General features: G+C 44.9%; 1 protein-coding gene across 1 annotated transcript in view; it reads left to right on the top strand.

The window, feature by feature from the left end:
• Positions 1-15,085, top strand: part of LOC146205338 (protein-L-histidine N-pros-methyltransferase) — a 209,506-nt gene that overhangs the window by 66,061 nt on the left and 128,360 nt on the right. Inside the window, exon 3 of the mRNA XM_084589985.1 lies at positions 2,488-2,681. Within this exon, the coding sequence (XP_084446111.1) occupies positions 2,488-2,681 (194 nt within the window). The remainder of the gene's footprint in view (positions 1-2,487; positions 2,682-15,085) is intronic.

Here is a 15,085-nt window from a genome sequence, read left to right as displayed (position 1 = left end):
GAGTGTTTTACGTAACAGTAGTATCCATGGCTTCCCTCTCCTTGGAAATGAGGTTAAAGTGCTTGCATATGCGGATGATCCTGCGTTTTTCTGCACTGACAAACCAAGTATAGAAAAAGTTATGTCTAGCATAGAACAATTTGGCATTGTTTCTGGTGCACCGGGACTGTGTTAGGTAAGCTCACTATGTCAGGCTGCCACCGTTCAGTAAGGTTGTCCTGGAAAACTTCAATTGACCAACAGTTTCGTTCTAAGATGAGCAACTTGCATATGTTAAATAATTTATAGCCCATAATTATTGTGTATGCCACGGTCGCTCTTTCGATATGAAGAACTCAAACCGTGTGTTCCGGCCTTTGGTTTGGTTCGTGGGGCTCAGCACCGCCCCTATATGCAGGAATTGAATGATCATGTGTGCCCCTAAATATCTGGGCGTTCCACTGCATGCATTTAAGTCAAGTGCAAATTACTGGAAAGAGCACGTTCCAGTCGTACAGCGTTATGCTAATACATTTGTCCCCCTATCAGCTTTCAATATTCGGTCGGGCTCAGGCCTGCAGCATGTTTTTGGTGACAAAACTTTATTATGTGCTTCAGGTCCTCCACTGTGCTAGGCATTAATCCAGCGTTTTCACCGAATATTTGCGACGTTTATTTGGTCATCCAATTTTGAACCGATTCGGTGTGATAACCTATTCAGACCTGTTTGTGCAAGGGGGCTCGGCTTAGTGCATCTGTATGTAAGGCGGGTAGTTGCCCGTTTCTTATTTTTTCGTGATTGTTCACATCCGATTATTAGAGCATTCCTACAAGTTAATTTCATGAATCTGCTTCCCGACTTAGTGGTTTCTTCAGATTTTACTGACCGCCCACAGTTACTAGGATTTATGCAGGAAGTTTATGCTTGGGTGAGGTTTTTGACAGTACGATTCTCCAATGAGTACTTATATTCTGTTTCGCGCAAGTTACTATACAAGGAATTGATAGCAATGCTTTTTCCGCCACCACAGTATCATTTTTTATACTTTGGTCTTAAGGGTCATGATGTGTTAAAGAGGGGGCGCAAAATGCAGATTTCTCCTTCCACGAAAACATTTTTCTTTAAATTACACACCGAAGCTCTGCCTGTTAACACATGGCTCCATAGGAAAAATATTTTTGTATCTTCTGTAAACTGCCGTCTGTGTGATATGCCTGAAACAATTGAGCACTGTTTCATTAATTGCAAAGACGCATTTTTTTTTTTTTTTTTGATGTGCTGCAAAGAACTCTAAAGAAAGACTTTGTTCTAAATTCGTACAGTGTGCGGTATCTTGATGTTACACAATCTGATTACGAACCATATGACATGTTTTTCCTTATTGGACTTCATAGCTTGTGGAAGACACGCATGTTGGATCGCAACGCTGAACCTGTTGTTCCACCTAGACTTCATTTTAGCAGAATGATGCTGCAACTTAAGGACACTTATAATGAAAATGACTTTCAACCTGATTGGTTTCCGCTGGTGACACGGTGCTTATCTTTGCCGGCTTTTTAGTTGTGTTTTCTGCTGTGCATCTCAGCAACGGCTGAGTGCATTGTAAAATAGTCTGTGTACATAACCCTTTCTGTACATACCCAGTTGTAATAAATACCATGTCAAAAAAAAAAAAAAAAAAATCCCGGGTGGGGCGAAGTTGGTTAAAGCGCTCGGCTGGGGATCCAAGGGATGGGGAGGTTCGACTCCCTGTGGAGCCAGGATTTATTTATTTATTTATTTATTTATTTATTTATTTATTTATTTATTTATTTATTTATTTATTTATTTATTTATTTAGCTGGTTAAGAGGGACAACTGCACTGCCGTGCAATGCAGGAACTTGCGCCAAAGAGCAGCGCTTTAAAATAAAGCGTGCCATAGGCGAATGATTTTAGTTCGTGTCACTTTTACGTAAAAAGCGGGAGCCTGCTTTCTGTACTTTAGGCTGCTGGCGTTTATGCTATGTGGCGCATTAGCTCGACGTTCGAACTGTAACTGATCTTTATGAAGAGTTAGCTGTGTTGGAAACGTACAAAGGTTACATAACAGCTATGTTTGCTTGGATCTCATAGTATGCACCGGGACTGTGTTAGGTAAGCTCACTATGTCAGGCTGCCACCGTTCAGTAAGGTTGTCCTGGAAAACTTCGATTGACCAACAGTTTCGTTCTAAGATGAGCAACTCGCATATGTTAAATAATTTATAGCCCATAATTATTGTGTATGCCACGGTCGCTCTTTCGATATGAAGAACTCAAACCGTGTGTGCTGTGTTGGGTCTTAATACCGTGTGTGATAACTTCAGTAACGCTGTTTGTGCTTAGCACAGTATGATTTAGGTGAGTTCTATACGTGTGCCCTCATCCGAAGCATATCCGCGACCAGTGATGAACTTGGAATGTGTGTGCACATCCGCTCATTGAAGATTCGTCCCAATCGGTCCCGTCTCCTTTCTGCCCCTCGCAGTGGTACCGCATCAACATCGAGCTGCTCGAGGACGAGGTCTTGCGCTCCCTCTTCGTGCAGTGCGAGCTGGATGCGGACACGCAGTCTTTCCTCGACGTCAGCACGGAGAAGTCCAACTGGCTGGGCACCCAGGTCATGCACGCCTTGGCTCGCCTCTTCTTCGGCTCGTTTGTCACGAGGACCACGCTGAACGGGTGCGTTTTGTTCATACCCTGGATGACGCCGTTCCTTTGTGACAAAGATGGTGCTTCCAGCAATCGGTTCCTTGCGTTGTTGACGTGATGGTGAAGTTCTCCGTCCTCTTCTGGTGCCCGGAAAGGGCAAGAATGATCGCCTGCAAATAATTTAAAAAACTTTTCTGGGAGGTCTATCGGTTGTGAGAGGTGATTACTGCTTAATTAAATTATCAACTAATTAACACTGCCTGCCAAAAAAGGGCATTTGTAGACAAACAAGGGCTAATGGCGTCTCTCTGAACGTGATCCGAAGTGTTAGTGAGCACATTCCAGGTGGTCCCGTCGTCTACTACAGTCTAAAGGTAGAATTGCCAATTCATTCTCGCACCCCACGCGAGAAATGATTTGAGGCAAGCATCGTAAGGATTTGCCCTTATCTTGAAACTGCAATGGTATAAAGTTTTTAAAGAAACTTCATGTCTCGTGTGTGTTAGAGGTGCAGATCTGCACCGTGATCACTAGCTGTCAGCACTCAGCCAGCTATCACACTTCGCCTGCCGGCGTTGATGAGTGAGCGGTGGTGTTTATAGGGATCTCTGTCTCCACCTGCAGATGGATTTTAATTATCTGCTCCACTGGTAAGGAGCAGGAGAGAGAGAGAGAGAGGCAGGACTAAGAATGATTCAGCGAAAATTAAATTCACTAAAAATGTATCATCAAAAATTAATCGTAGAAGTGATTATAAATAGAAATTGATTAAGAATAGAGTAAGAACTGTAATGGCACCACAAATGGAATATATTTATGAGTGAAAGACAGTGAAATAAGGTTTGAAATGGTTTGGCGAGTACAAGAAGACTGCTATTGCATATCCTTCGCATCTGCAGCGGCAGCCGCTTTTCGATGGAGGCGAGAAGCAAGGTGCCCATGTGCTGCGCAGTGTCAGCGCATGTTAAAGAAACCCAGCTGGCCGAAATTTACGGAGCCCCCCAGTACGGCATCCCTCCTAGCCTGTGTTGCTTTGGGATGCTAAACCCTATAAGCCAACCAGACAACCTTTGCATCTCCAATTGATCACCCGTAAATGTGTGTGTGTGTGTGTGTGTGTGTGTGTGTGTGTGTGTGTGTGTGTGTGTGTGTGTGTGTGTGTGTGTGTGTGTGTGTGTGTGTGTGTGTGTGTGTGTGTGTGTGTGTGTGTGTGTGTGTGTGTGTGTGTGTGTGTGTGTGTGTGTGTGTGTGTGTGTGTGTGTGTGCCGGGCTAGTGATTCGTGCAAGTTTAAGACTGGGCGAATTATATGCGGTCAGCCGCACTGCAGCTCCAACATAGCAGTGTGAGTATTAATTTGAACTCCTTCTAACTAATTATCCCCCACGCATTGTTTAGGCTTCACACTGAGGGGCAAATCAAGGTCGCTATATAATGCTTGCCGGAGCTGCCGTCTTGTTAGTAAGTTGAAAAAGCAGGCAGGGAATCTTATTTTTGTCAGTCGGACTGTACTTAAACACGACCACAAGAGGCATTTATGCGAGCTACTTTCTCGGGGTTGTAAAATAGGCGAAGTTCTGTTAGATGGTTTACGCATATACGTCTGGCATCCATACTGATGCATGCTTCTCCATGTTCTGTGGGGCATCAATGCTCTGTGCTCTTTATTACGCGAGTTTTTCACTCTTCCTCGCCTTTTCAGCCTCAGTTTTCGTCCTAAAAAATTACAAGAGCGTAAATTGCTGGACGAAAAAATAGCCCAGTGCTTCACTGCGCACGGAAATCAAGCATAGGTGGAAACGAGTATGCACAGAGGCCGTACCAACTAACAACAGTCTGAGTGTGCTTATTTACTCAGTGCTATTTAAAACTATACAGATTATCCTGCAAAATTTACCTCTCACCGAAAGCTGCTTCCTTATTCAGCGAGACACCGCTAATGCCTGCTTGTTAGTTGACCTGTATTACGTATCCAGTCTTTTTTCTGTTACATGAAGTGGAATGGAGGGCGGTATGTTCTCATTATTTGAAGAAGTATATATATATATATATATATATATATATATATATATATATATATATATATATATATATATATATATATATATATATATATATATATATATATATGTATGTATGTATGTATATAGTTTTTTTTTTTTTTTTTTTTTTTTTTTTTTTTTTTTTTGCAACATCCCATCACGCCACCACTGCGGACTTGCCTAGCGCACTGATATTTCCCGGGCGCTTTCTTTCCCTCGCCGAGGCTCAACATCGCGCACGGGGCCGAAAAAATGAGGGAACGGTCGCTTCACATTCGCCGTCTGTGTTGAGCGCGCAGAGTGTGGCCACAGGTTGCAACCCTCCCCCCCCCCTTCCCTACGGGTTTCATTGTCAAGTTCAAGGCTCGCAAAGAGCCTTCCTTCTACCCGCCTCTGCTCCGATTTTGTGTCTGGGCAGCTTCTATAGGGTGCCGCTGTTGTGGGGCCGACAAAAACTGCCGTCTTTGAAACCGTCTGCCTTACCTGCTTGTGTGCGCGCGGCTCTTCTTGCGTTTCGTTTCCCGCTCTTTTTGTTGCTATCGCGGGCTTGTGCTCTGTTGGTTTTGTGGCTTCTTTGCATGTCTCGCGCCGGTTGAAAAGCGAGGGAAGGAAGCGTTCGGAAACGCGGTGGCATTGACAGCACGCATAGGCTTTGAAGCAATAATGGACAAGCGAAACCGGGCTGAAATGTAAAGCGCGCGCTTGAGAAGAGGAAGCCTTGTAGCGGAGGCCCGTTCCCATCCATTGTGGCGCGCGGTGCGGACGAGGTCTGGCCTGTGTGGGAGTGCTCGCGCTGCGACTGCTCCGCGTCGACGCACAATCTCAGGTGGCCTACGGTCATCGCAGGTTGCTTGTTTTTGCTTTCCATCCTTCTTTCTTTTCTTCTTTTTATGCAATTTGATGCCGCTGTGTGGGTGTGGCCGCTTAGCCTCAGCGATAGTATGTTTTTTTCCCGCGTGAACTTGGCCCATTTATGTAGCTCGTGAATTTCCCGTGGGTGATCCTGGTTTACTTAATTCGCTTTCATTGCCAGTCGTGGCCGTGTCCTAGCTTATTCAGCTCGAACGTTATGTGCGCCACTGTTTTTCTTTCTTTTTGTGATGACAGTGATCACAAAAATAGATGACAGGAAAGACGGCAAAAAACACAGGTTGCATCCAACTTACCCAGCCGTCATGCATTTGGTGAAATATTTTAGTAGTCTCTATTAATCCCGGTATGTACGCTGGCTACAAAAGCTACTTTCCTCTCGTCGCGCCATCTCGATGCAACACCTGACTTTAGCGCTGCAACCGGTAAAGGGAAGCTCTTCTTCACTAGTCCGGCTGTTGGAATGTCACATGCGCTGTAGTTACTTCTGAAGGGAATGTTTCCATAGATACCCGCTGTAGCGCACCTGCCCTTTATGCGGCAGTCCTGTTGCCTAGCGGCCTTACTAGCTGCCTTCGACAGCGGTGCCTTTTTCCCACGTTTAGGCTCCACGCGTTTGCGTACGCGTCGTTTAGCCGATGCTCTCTGGCGGTGAAATTGTCCCCTTCTTTGTACTCTCGATTTCGTTCAGTGTTCTGACTATCGCTCCGTGTCTGAAAACAAACGAAAAACGCAGAGGAGGTAACTAGAGGGGAGATGTGGCAGGGGAGGACAAGGAGAGTTTAAGTGAACGCGGCCACAACGTTCACGCGAGGGAAACCACTCGTATGGCCACAGTGGAAACCTCAACGGCGATATGCAACTCCCTTTATTTTCCTTCTTTTTTCTGCCTTATTTCTTGCGCGTTTCTATTTCTCCTCTTTTTCTCTTTGATGCGCCATATGTATGCACTCTCTCTCCCAGTCGGGCGACAGGCAGCCAAGGAAAAGAATAAAAAAAAAAAAATAAAGAAGACTGGAATGATATTGCCCCGAAAGCGTGGTTCCCACCGCCGCAGAAAGACCCAAATGGCCAGGCTTGTTTCTGACCCCTCCGATTTCCTAGTTTTCGTTCGCTTTCTTCTTTCTTCCCTTTTCCCCCGCTTTGCTCTTTCTCTCTCGGCCTTCCGTGGTATCCCTCTCCTGGCTGACCATGATTCATGGAGGCCGAGCCTGGATGTATACACGAGGTGCAGTCGTTTGTCTCGCTTCAACAGGCCCGTCCTTGTGGGCCCGTGTAAAGACGCCTGTCCGGGGTTGCAGCGTAACGTGCTCTTGTGTCGCGGGCCACTGCTTCGTCCTCTGCCTTGTCTCGCCACGCAGGCGTGGCCGCCGCCTCTTCTTTCGCACGGTGGCCGATACAGGCAGGCCTTGCTCAACACTGTCGCCACCGAACACAGGTCAGGAGATGAGGGTCCCCGAAGACATCTTGGCGTGTTCCTGAGTCCTAAGTCTGATTACACGAGTAAACAAGCCTCGGAGATCATGGCTGCTCTTCTAATTAGGAGTACACACCCACTGAAGTGCCGTGTTCGTCATCGGCCCTGGCCTTCGCCGTTTATTGTGATGAAGATCATCATCATTACCTTAACGATCGTCGTCATAACCTGAGTCCAGTGCCGTGTAACTCACGTAGCTGCTCCACTGGTGCTCATTTACGACTGTCTTCCCGCAGACGCTACCACCCAGTCCCTTGCTCTCTGACGAACCTCTTCTGTACACATGATTTTCTGCCACTCTTGACTGCGTTTGACGAAAGTGTAGCGCCGCAGTATGCTACTATACGAGAGCTTTCTTTGTTGAAAGAGCTTCTAGCAAACATGAAGCGGCTGCTATCGGAAGCCATGCACTTATTATAACTTTCTAAAAGTATGGAATCCACCACGAAAGAGCTGTATTTTTGTCTGCCTGAAGACTCGGCCTGAAGTTCTTGGTGTGCTCCGCAGATCGCTTGTGTGTATGCAGCACACTTATGAGACCGCGGCTTAATGTTTAGACCGTCGAGAAGGTAACATTCTCTGTGCCTTCCGAATACTAGAGCTCGTGCGGCACCATATAAGCAACCAAATAATTTCGAAGATGTCGATTCCTTTCATCACAAACGTAATTTTTTCATGGTAAGAGTGGAGTTTCTTTTTCTTTTTATGTAAGCGGTATTGGGGCAGAACATTCCACTCTGACCCTGGACTCCTGGTCCAATGCCAGTCAAGGCATTCTGTGGTTCTTGTGTGAGGCGTATTTTGTTCATGGTAGTAAAGTCGGGCATATGAGAGACCCCGCAGTTTCTGTTCAGGGTGCTGCTTTCACAGAAGTGTGTCGTATACATTGTGCCATGCTGTTAGTTCGCATGCAGGGCACCGCTGATGATAAGTGACTTCGAATCACTATACGTAAAGTGCTTTTTTGCCCCGCCGCGGTAGCTCAGTGGTTAGGCCTCTCTAATCCTGATGTCGAGGACGCGGTTTCGACGCCGGCCTCGGCGACTGCTTTTCGATGGAATCGAAACGCAATGCGCCCATGCACTATTCGATCTCAATTGCACGTTCAAGAGCCCCAGTTGGTCGAAGATACCGAGCCCTCTACTACGGCGTCCCTTACAGCCTGAGCCGGCTTAGTGCATTAAGTCTTATGAACCAAACCAAAATAAACCTAAAGTTTGTTTCATGTTTTCATTTCTTTTAGCCGAAAAGGGAGGGGGGGGGGGGGTACAAAAGAGATCACTGATCGCATTTCGCTTTGATACTCACAGTAACAGATTGGAATCAGCTAGCTAATCCGTTGTCCCATTAGTTTTAACCAATTGTTGCTATACTGTGTTGTCTGTTTTAAAGTGTTGCGTTTTCTTTTGTGCCTTGATTGACTTGTTCACCCACCCTGCTTGGACTCACTGTCCGCAGTATTTTGTAAATAAAAAAAAATTAAAAAAATATTACCGTGGTTGCCTGCAGTAAGATTGGCTTTCTGCAATGACGTAACAGCATGGTTTGTTCTCAAGATGATCAGTCCTGCACTCATCATACACTGATGCACTCTTGGCTGAGAATGAGAGGGCGCAGTGATCAGTAGACACAGTTCAGCGGCTGATTCGTGCAGCGCTGGCCAAAGCCGAGGTAGCATGTAGCAAAATATTTTTTCCCATTCAAATGCGCCGCTATCTTTACAGAAAGCCGAATCTTTGTTTTCGTGCACGTTTGTAAGGACATTGTTATTCTCGGCATTACCCATCTGTGGTGTTTAACGATACGTGGGCTACTGAAAAGGGGTCCGCGAATGTTCGCGCGCTTAATGCATGGTGCTTGCGACGACTTTTTCAACCTGCTTTCTTCCGGTACTTTACGAGCGGGACGAAGTGGGATCTCTTCTTGCAATGCCATCATGCCCTTCACAACTTCTGCTTGTGCTTTAGAACATTTTTCAATCAACCAACTTGCAGTGCAGAGACTGATATGCTTGCAATTATGCCTGTTTTGTAATTTACATTGAAACGAGTAATACGCGTTGTAAGTTGCCTTTGGGGTAGTAGTAATGTGTATGAGCTAGACAATGCTCAAGGATGTATTATCGTAGCTTTCAAGAGCGAAGTCTTGTTTATTTTTTCGTTCTTACGCGTTGGTTTTTCCTGTCCGTTGTAGAGGCTGCCGCGCCTTATTACTCAACTTTTCTTTTTTACTAATGAGCGAAAAAGTAGTCGTGACTTTTTTTTTTTCTTTCTTCTTTTATATCTGTGAGTAAACTAGCTTTCATGCCAGTCCGTTAAAAAGTCGTCGAAGCCATCGACGTCTTTTTTTTTTTTTTCTCCCTCTTTCTTGTCTTCGCTATTTCATTTTCCTTTGTCTTGACAGAGAGATGGAGTAGGCATGTCTCTCCTGAACCTAGTGGGCAGCGTTGAGTACTTTCTTTATCAGTTTTTGTTTTCTTTTCTGGTCACCCCATTGTTCGTGCTTGGCGTTGCAGGCCGTGCCGACGCCAATATAAATAAATGCGCGCATGCAATGCCTCGCGTGCAGAAGTCATCAAGAAAAAAAAAAAAAAGTGGCGAGTGAGAAAGAGAGAGAGACAAAAGAAAAAAATGGCAAGAAGGGGCTTTCTTTTCCCAGTGTCTGCCTGTTTTCTTTATAATGGCCGGCGGTCTCCCTCTTTTTTGTCCCCTCTGTCCAGCTTCCTTCTCCCACGCGCGTTATGTGATTCTTTTCTCTCTTTTTTCGGACCAGTGCCTCTGCTCAGACTAGAGAACAATATCGATTTTTTTTTCGCCGCGAGCGGGAGGGAGATCCCCCCATCCCTCCCGTCCGGCCCCGTGTCGTTCGGTGGCAACTTGGTGGCAGACAGCAGCAGCCGAGGGAGAAGGATGACTGTGCGCTCTCGCTGCCGCCGTTTGGCGCGCTTTAAAGCGCCGCCATCTTGACTTTGGCCACCGGCAGTCTCCTCCCGCCGTGGGGGCTCGGACGCCAGAGCTGATGTGCTCGGCCGCCGCGTACGAAAGCTCTGCTGCTGCTGCTTCGGCGTTACGAGGCGCGCGGCCGAGGAGCACGCGCTGTCGCGGTAATACATTTTCTCGCTGTCTCTTTAAATACTTACCCTAACTGCGTTCTTCATTCGCGAACCGTCCTAAGAGAGTCCGATTTTCCGTGTTAGGCAGCAGCCGGTAAACTATCAGCGTGGCGCCTTGTGATGCAAAATTATCGGTGATACTATTGATACTATGGATAGTTGAGTCACTATTGAACTATGTATGGTAAAAAAATTATATCGATAGTTCTGCCGGTAGCGAGCGCCATCGACGGCATTATCGATAGTATTTTCGACAGTCAGTACTATCCACCGTCACTGAGTAATTACTCCCGTATTAGAAATCTACTCCAACTTGGGGGATTCCCCTAAATATTTGACCAACACCATTCCCATGAAAAGGAAATAACAAGAAGAATAAGATTGGGATGGAGCGCATTTGGCAAGCACTCGCAGATTATGACTAGCAGCTTACCGGTATCGCTCAAGAGGAAAGTATACAACAGTTGCATCTTGCCTGTACTCACCTATGGGGCTGAAACGTGGAGGCTAACCAAGAGAGTTCTACTTAAGTTGAGGACAACCCAGAGGGCTATGGAACGAAAAATGGTAGGGGTAACATTAAGAGATAGAAAGCGTGCAGAGTGGGTCAGAGAAATAACTCAAGTTACCGACATTCTAGTAGAAATTAGGAAGAAGAAATGGACATGGGCAGGACATGTAGTGCGAAGAGAGGATAACCGATGGTCGCTGAGGGTAACAAACTGGATTCTAAGGGAAGGAAAGCGTAGCAGGGGGCGGCAGAAAGTTAGGTGGGCGGATGAGATTAAGAAGTTCGCAGGGGTCAAGTGGATGCAGGTAGCACAGAACCGGGTTAAGTGGAGAAATATGGGAGAGGCCTTCGCCCTGCAGTGGGTATAATCAGGCTGATGATGATGATGATGATGATGATGATGATGATGATGATGATGATTCCCACTTCGAGTCATAGATCAATTCGCTCTCGCTCTACCGTCTGATCTGCTGGCCGTCCTGGTTAGCTCAGTCGGTAGAGCGACTGCTTCGGAGAGGCGGTGATGCCGGGTTCGATTCCCGGATCAGGACGAATTTTTATTTAACTACGAAGTTTCAGAGAAAGCTGTATAGCTTTCCTTTGTAGCCGTATGGCTGCGCTTGGGTGGATGTTACTAGTAATTACTCCCTTATCAGCACTATCGATAGTGTAAAATCAACCGAGCGAACCAGTTGAAGCATAAACTTGGTTTCCTAATGCGTGGTTCGGAGGTGGTGTTAACTATATTATAGGACTCTGCCGTTCTCGCAGTCTGCGCGTCATCGAGTTCTGTAGAAGTGCATATAGAGCGCATCGAGCCTGCGCTTAACATCGTTGTTGGTAGAGAACTGTTTCGAAAGTGCGTGTCCTCCTCTCTAGTAATAATGTATTTATCTGCATATACGGAAAATTTAACTGTGGAATTAAATACTTTCTTTAATGCGAATTTTTTTTTTTCATTAACTATATGGACTGAGTATTGCAGATAGTAATTTATCGCAAATGCTTTGCAGTGTGGCAGGCCAGAAACTGCCGAATTATTTACAGTACTGTCGACGGTCCCACCGATAGTAATACTGTCGATTGCACTATCGACAGTTACATTACCGATATAGCTATCGACAGTACTATCAACACTCAATCGGCGGTCGTCAGTAATATGAACGGTCTATCGATAGACATTTTACACTATCGATAGCTTCACGAAACTATCGATACCGTAAAAAGACTACGGGTAGTCAGCTTACCGATAATTTTGCATCACTATACTGGCGCCCCACTACCAAGCGAGAAATAACCCACCATGACATCATTGCAAGAAACGCTGCGAGCCGTCGTCGTTGACGCAGTTCTTATACGATGTTACACTGAAGACACGAGTGCTCTGGTTCGCACTACCTGCTAGTGCTTGCGGCTGCGTTCACTGATGACATTTATTCACATTGCAGGGGTGCTCTATTTTGTCAACGCGCACTGACACCTTCACCTTCGCAAGTTGAAGCTTGTTAGTTGCCCCTGTGATCTTATGTGGGGTGAAGGTTCCCTGGACAGATTCCTTTTTCATCCTGCATACAGCAATAAATGTAGTTTATTACTTTTGCTGCTCGTAGAGATGAATGGAGTTCATTATCTTTTTCAATACTATCATTTTGGAATTACGGCCTTCGCATTTTTTGCGGAAGTTTCGTGCTCTACGAAAGCAAAACGTTCGTTATCGCTACCTTGTAAAGCAGTGATGCGTTCGTGCTTGCATGTATGTGTCTGCGTACAAGTGTTTGTGGTTTGCTTAGCATGGCAAAATGTGTGCGCCAAAAAAATGTACGCGATAGCCGCAGAATATTCCTTCTATGTTTCACTGAGCTTGAACTCGTACCGTCATGGCACTGAAAAACGGAATAAAATGTCAGCCTTGAAACTGTTGTGGAGGGGGCTTACCTTGCTACGTTTCATAACGATGATTAATGATTGATTCCATGGAAAGCGCGATATAGAGGTGTGGAAATTAGTTTTATGCAGTATCCAAATCTCCAAACATACGAGAACAGTGGTAAAAAAGTCAACGCACATTAAAATAAAATAATACGATTTCGGTTAAACAACAGGCATGCCAGATCTCTCTTTACAGCTGCAAAATTGCCGCTGTTAGCAAATAAGGATCAAACCAAAGCATAATAAAAAAAGATTTAGATTACTTCCAGCACAAAACACGGAACGGATGCAGCTGTTGGAGTAAACTTCAATTTTGGAGAACCAAGTAGCTCTCGACACCGAAATATTATATTAGCAGTCCGAATTTAGACCACTGTCCTACGCATGTATGCACGCTATGCTTACGTGGCAATATATATATATATATATATATATATATATATATATATATATATATATATATATATATATATATATATATATATATATATATATATATATATATATATATATATATATATATATATATATATATATATCTGTAACAGATACTCATTTATCGAACGGCTCATACCAGCCGGTTAAATATATATTATGATGGCAAAATCGCCTTGGTGTAATATTGCCAGGCCAGCTGTTGCTTAGCTCGTGTGCATGTGATGAATGAAATTGCGGGTGGGTTTCAGCAATTTTATTTCTTTTGTCATCATCATAACGAAATCAATGCTTTGGCTTGAAGCTTTTTAATACGCTAGTGTTACGGGCCGCAGTAAAGGATCTGAGCAATGTGCTTTCGTCCTCATGCGTTCAAAAAAGCATGAGGACGATCTCCCGATATGCATTGAGTTTGATTGGCATTAACCCAATGAGGATCAAAAGTGCCGTGTGACAGGGGTATGATATGCGCGAATCGCAGTGTACTGTATACGGATCGAGCAAAATCGCGATCGAATGTTCCCACGCAGCAGCACTGAAACCGGATCGGATTAGATCGTTCATTTAACTTTCGACTATTGTTTCAACCCTAGGTGTGGTCCCAGGTTGGCAACTTGGGTCCCTCGTTGAATTTTGGGAATTCAAATTGGCACTGCTGCTTTACTTCTTCAGAGCTTCAGAACAAAAATGGAATGCAAAAAAAAAAAAAAAAGAAATTAGGATATTGGATCTGGTAGTAGGTGTTAAACTTGAATATGGGTGCTCCTAAATGAATGCACAAACGATGACAGAAAGCAATGAGCGATAAAATTCCGCTCGTTGCTTTGTGTGTATGTATAATCCAGCAGGTTTCAAAGGGCCAGTTTACTGAATAAAGTAGAGCGTCGAAGTAAAAATTAAAATAAAGAAAGAAGACAAAGTACAATCCCCAATGCTTTCCTTGGCCTCGCCGACTGTTGGCTTCTTTCCTTCACACACACACACACACACACACACACACACACACACACACACACACACACACACACACACACACACACACACACACACACACACACACACACACACACACACACACACACACACACACACACACGCACACGCACACACACACACACACACACACACACACACACATATATATATTACGTTGATAATTTTCCACGGACAGTAGCAGGCCAATAAGTTTTTTCGCGAGGAAATTATTTAGGACAAAGGTGCTCTGAAAACGGTAAGATAGGAAGGCTTCACAAAGAGCTACGCGCGTATATTTATCAAGGCCGGACTAGCCAGATAGCAGCGAATTCGGTGTCATGGATGGATAGATGTTAGGAGCGTCTCCTTTGAAACAGGATGGTGATGGTCATCACCATGCTCAACATTTCTTGTTTATGCGTTTTAACTTAGATAACCCTTCAACTTTAACGACTTTTCTTTTAGACCCGGTTTATCATTAAATATCCCAGTTTAATTTCGTTTTAGCTTCCATGCGTCCCCTCCATGTTATTTATCCACCAACTTCCAAATCTCTCCTGCTAACCTCTACCGCCGAGTCGTTCACGCTTCCTTCGTTACCTCTAAACCCCAGTGCCTCGGCTAGGGTGACTGTGTCCGCATGGACGTCTGGATGAATACTGCCACACTCCAGTGTAATGTGTTCAATTGTTTCTGGGCATCTACCGCGCATAGCACAAGTTTCACCTTCTTGATTAAACTTCCTTTTGTAGCTTCGGGTTCTCAGACATCCTGATCTAGCTTCAAAGAGACGGCCGTTGCTTCTTGGTACGATGGATGGATGGATGGAATATAGGAGCGTCCCCTTTTAAACCGGGTGGTAGCAGTAGCTATCATGCTCATTTTTCTCCCTATATCTTAATTATTGATTTAGATTGGTTAACTAAACCATCATTCTATTTATTGAATTTTTGTTTCTACATTACTAACATTATGTCACTTTTCTGTATTTAAGCCACCAATCTTCCAGTCGTTTTTTGCTAGCTTCCACCGCCGGTTTATTCACCCGGCCACTGGTACTTCTAAACCCCAGAGCTTCAGGAAGA

Source organism: Amblyomma maculatum, chromosome 1, assembly GCF_055883805.1.
Source record: "Amblyomma maculatum isolate TAMU_Amacu chromosome 1, ASM5588380v1, whole genome shotgun sequence".
NCBI classification, from domain to species: Eukaryota; Metazoa; Arthropoda; class Arachnida; order Ixodida; family Ixodidae; genus Amblyomma; species Amblyomma maculatum.
This window is presented reverse-complemented; position numbering and strand designations above follow the sequence as displayed.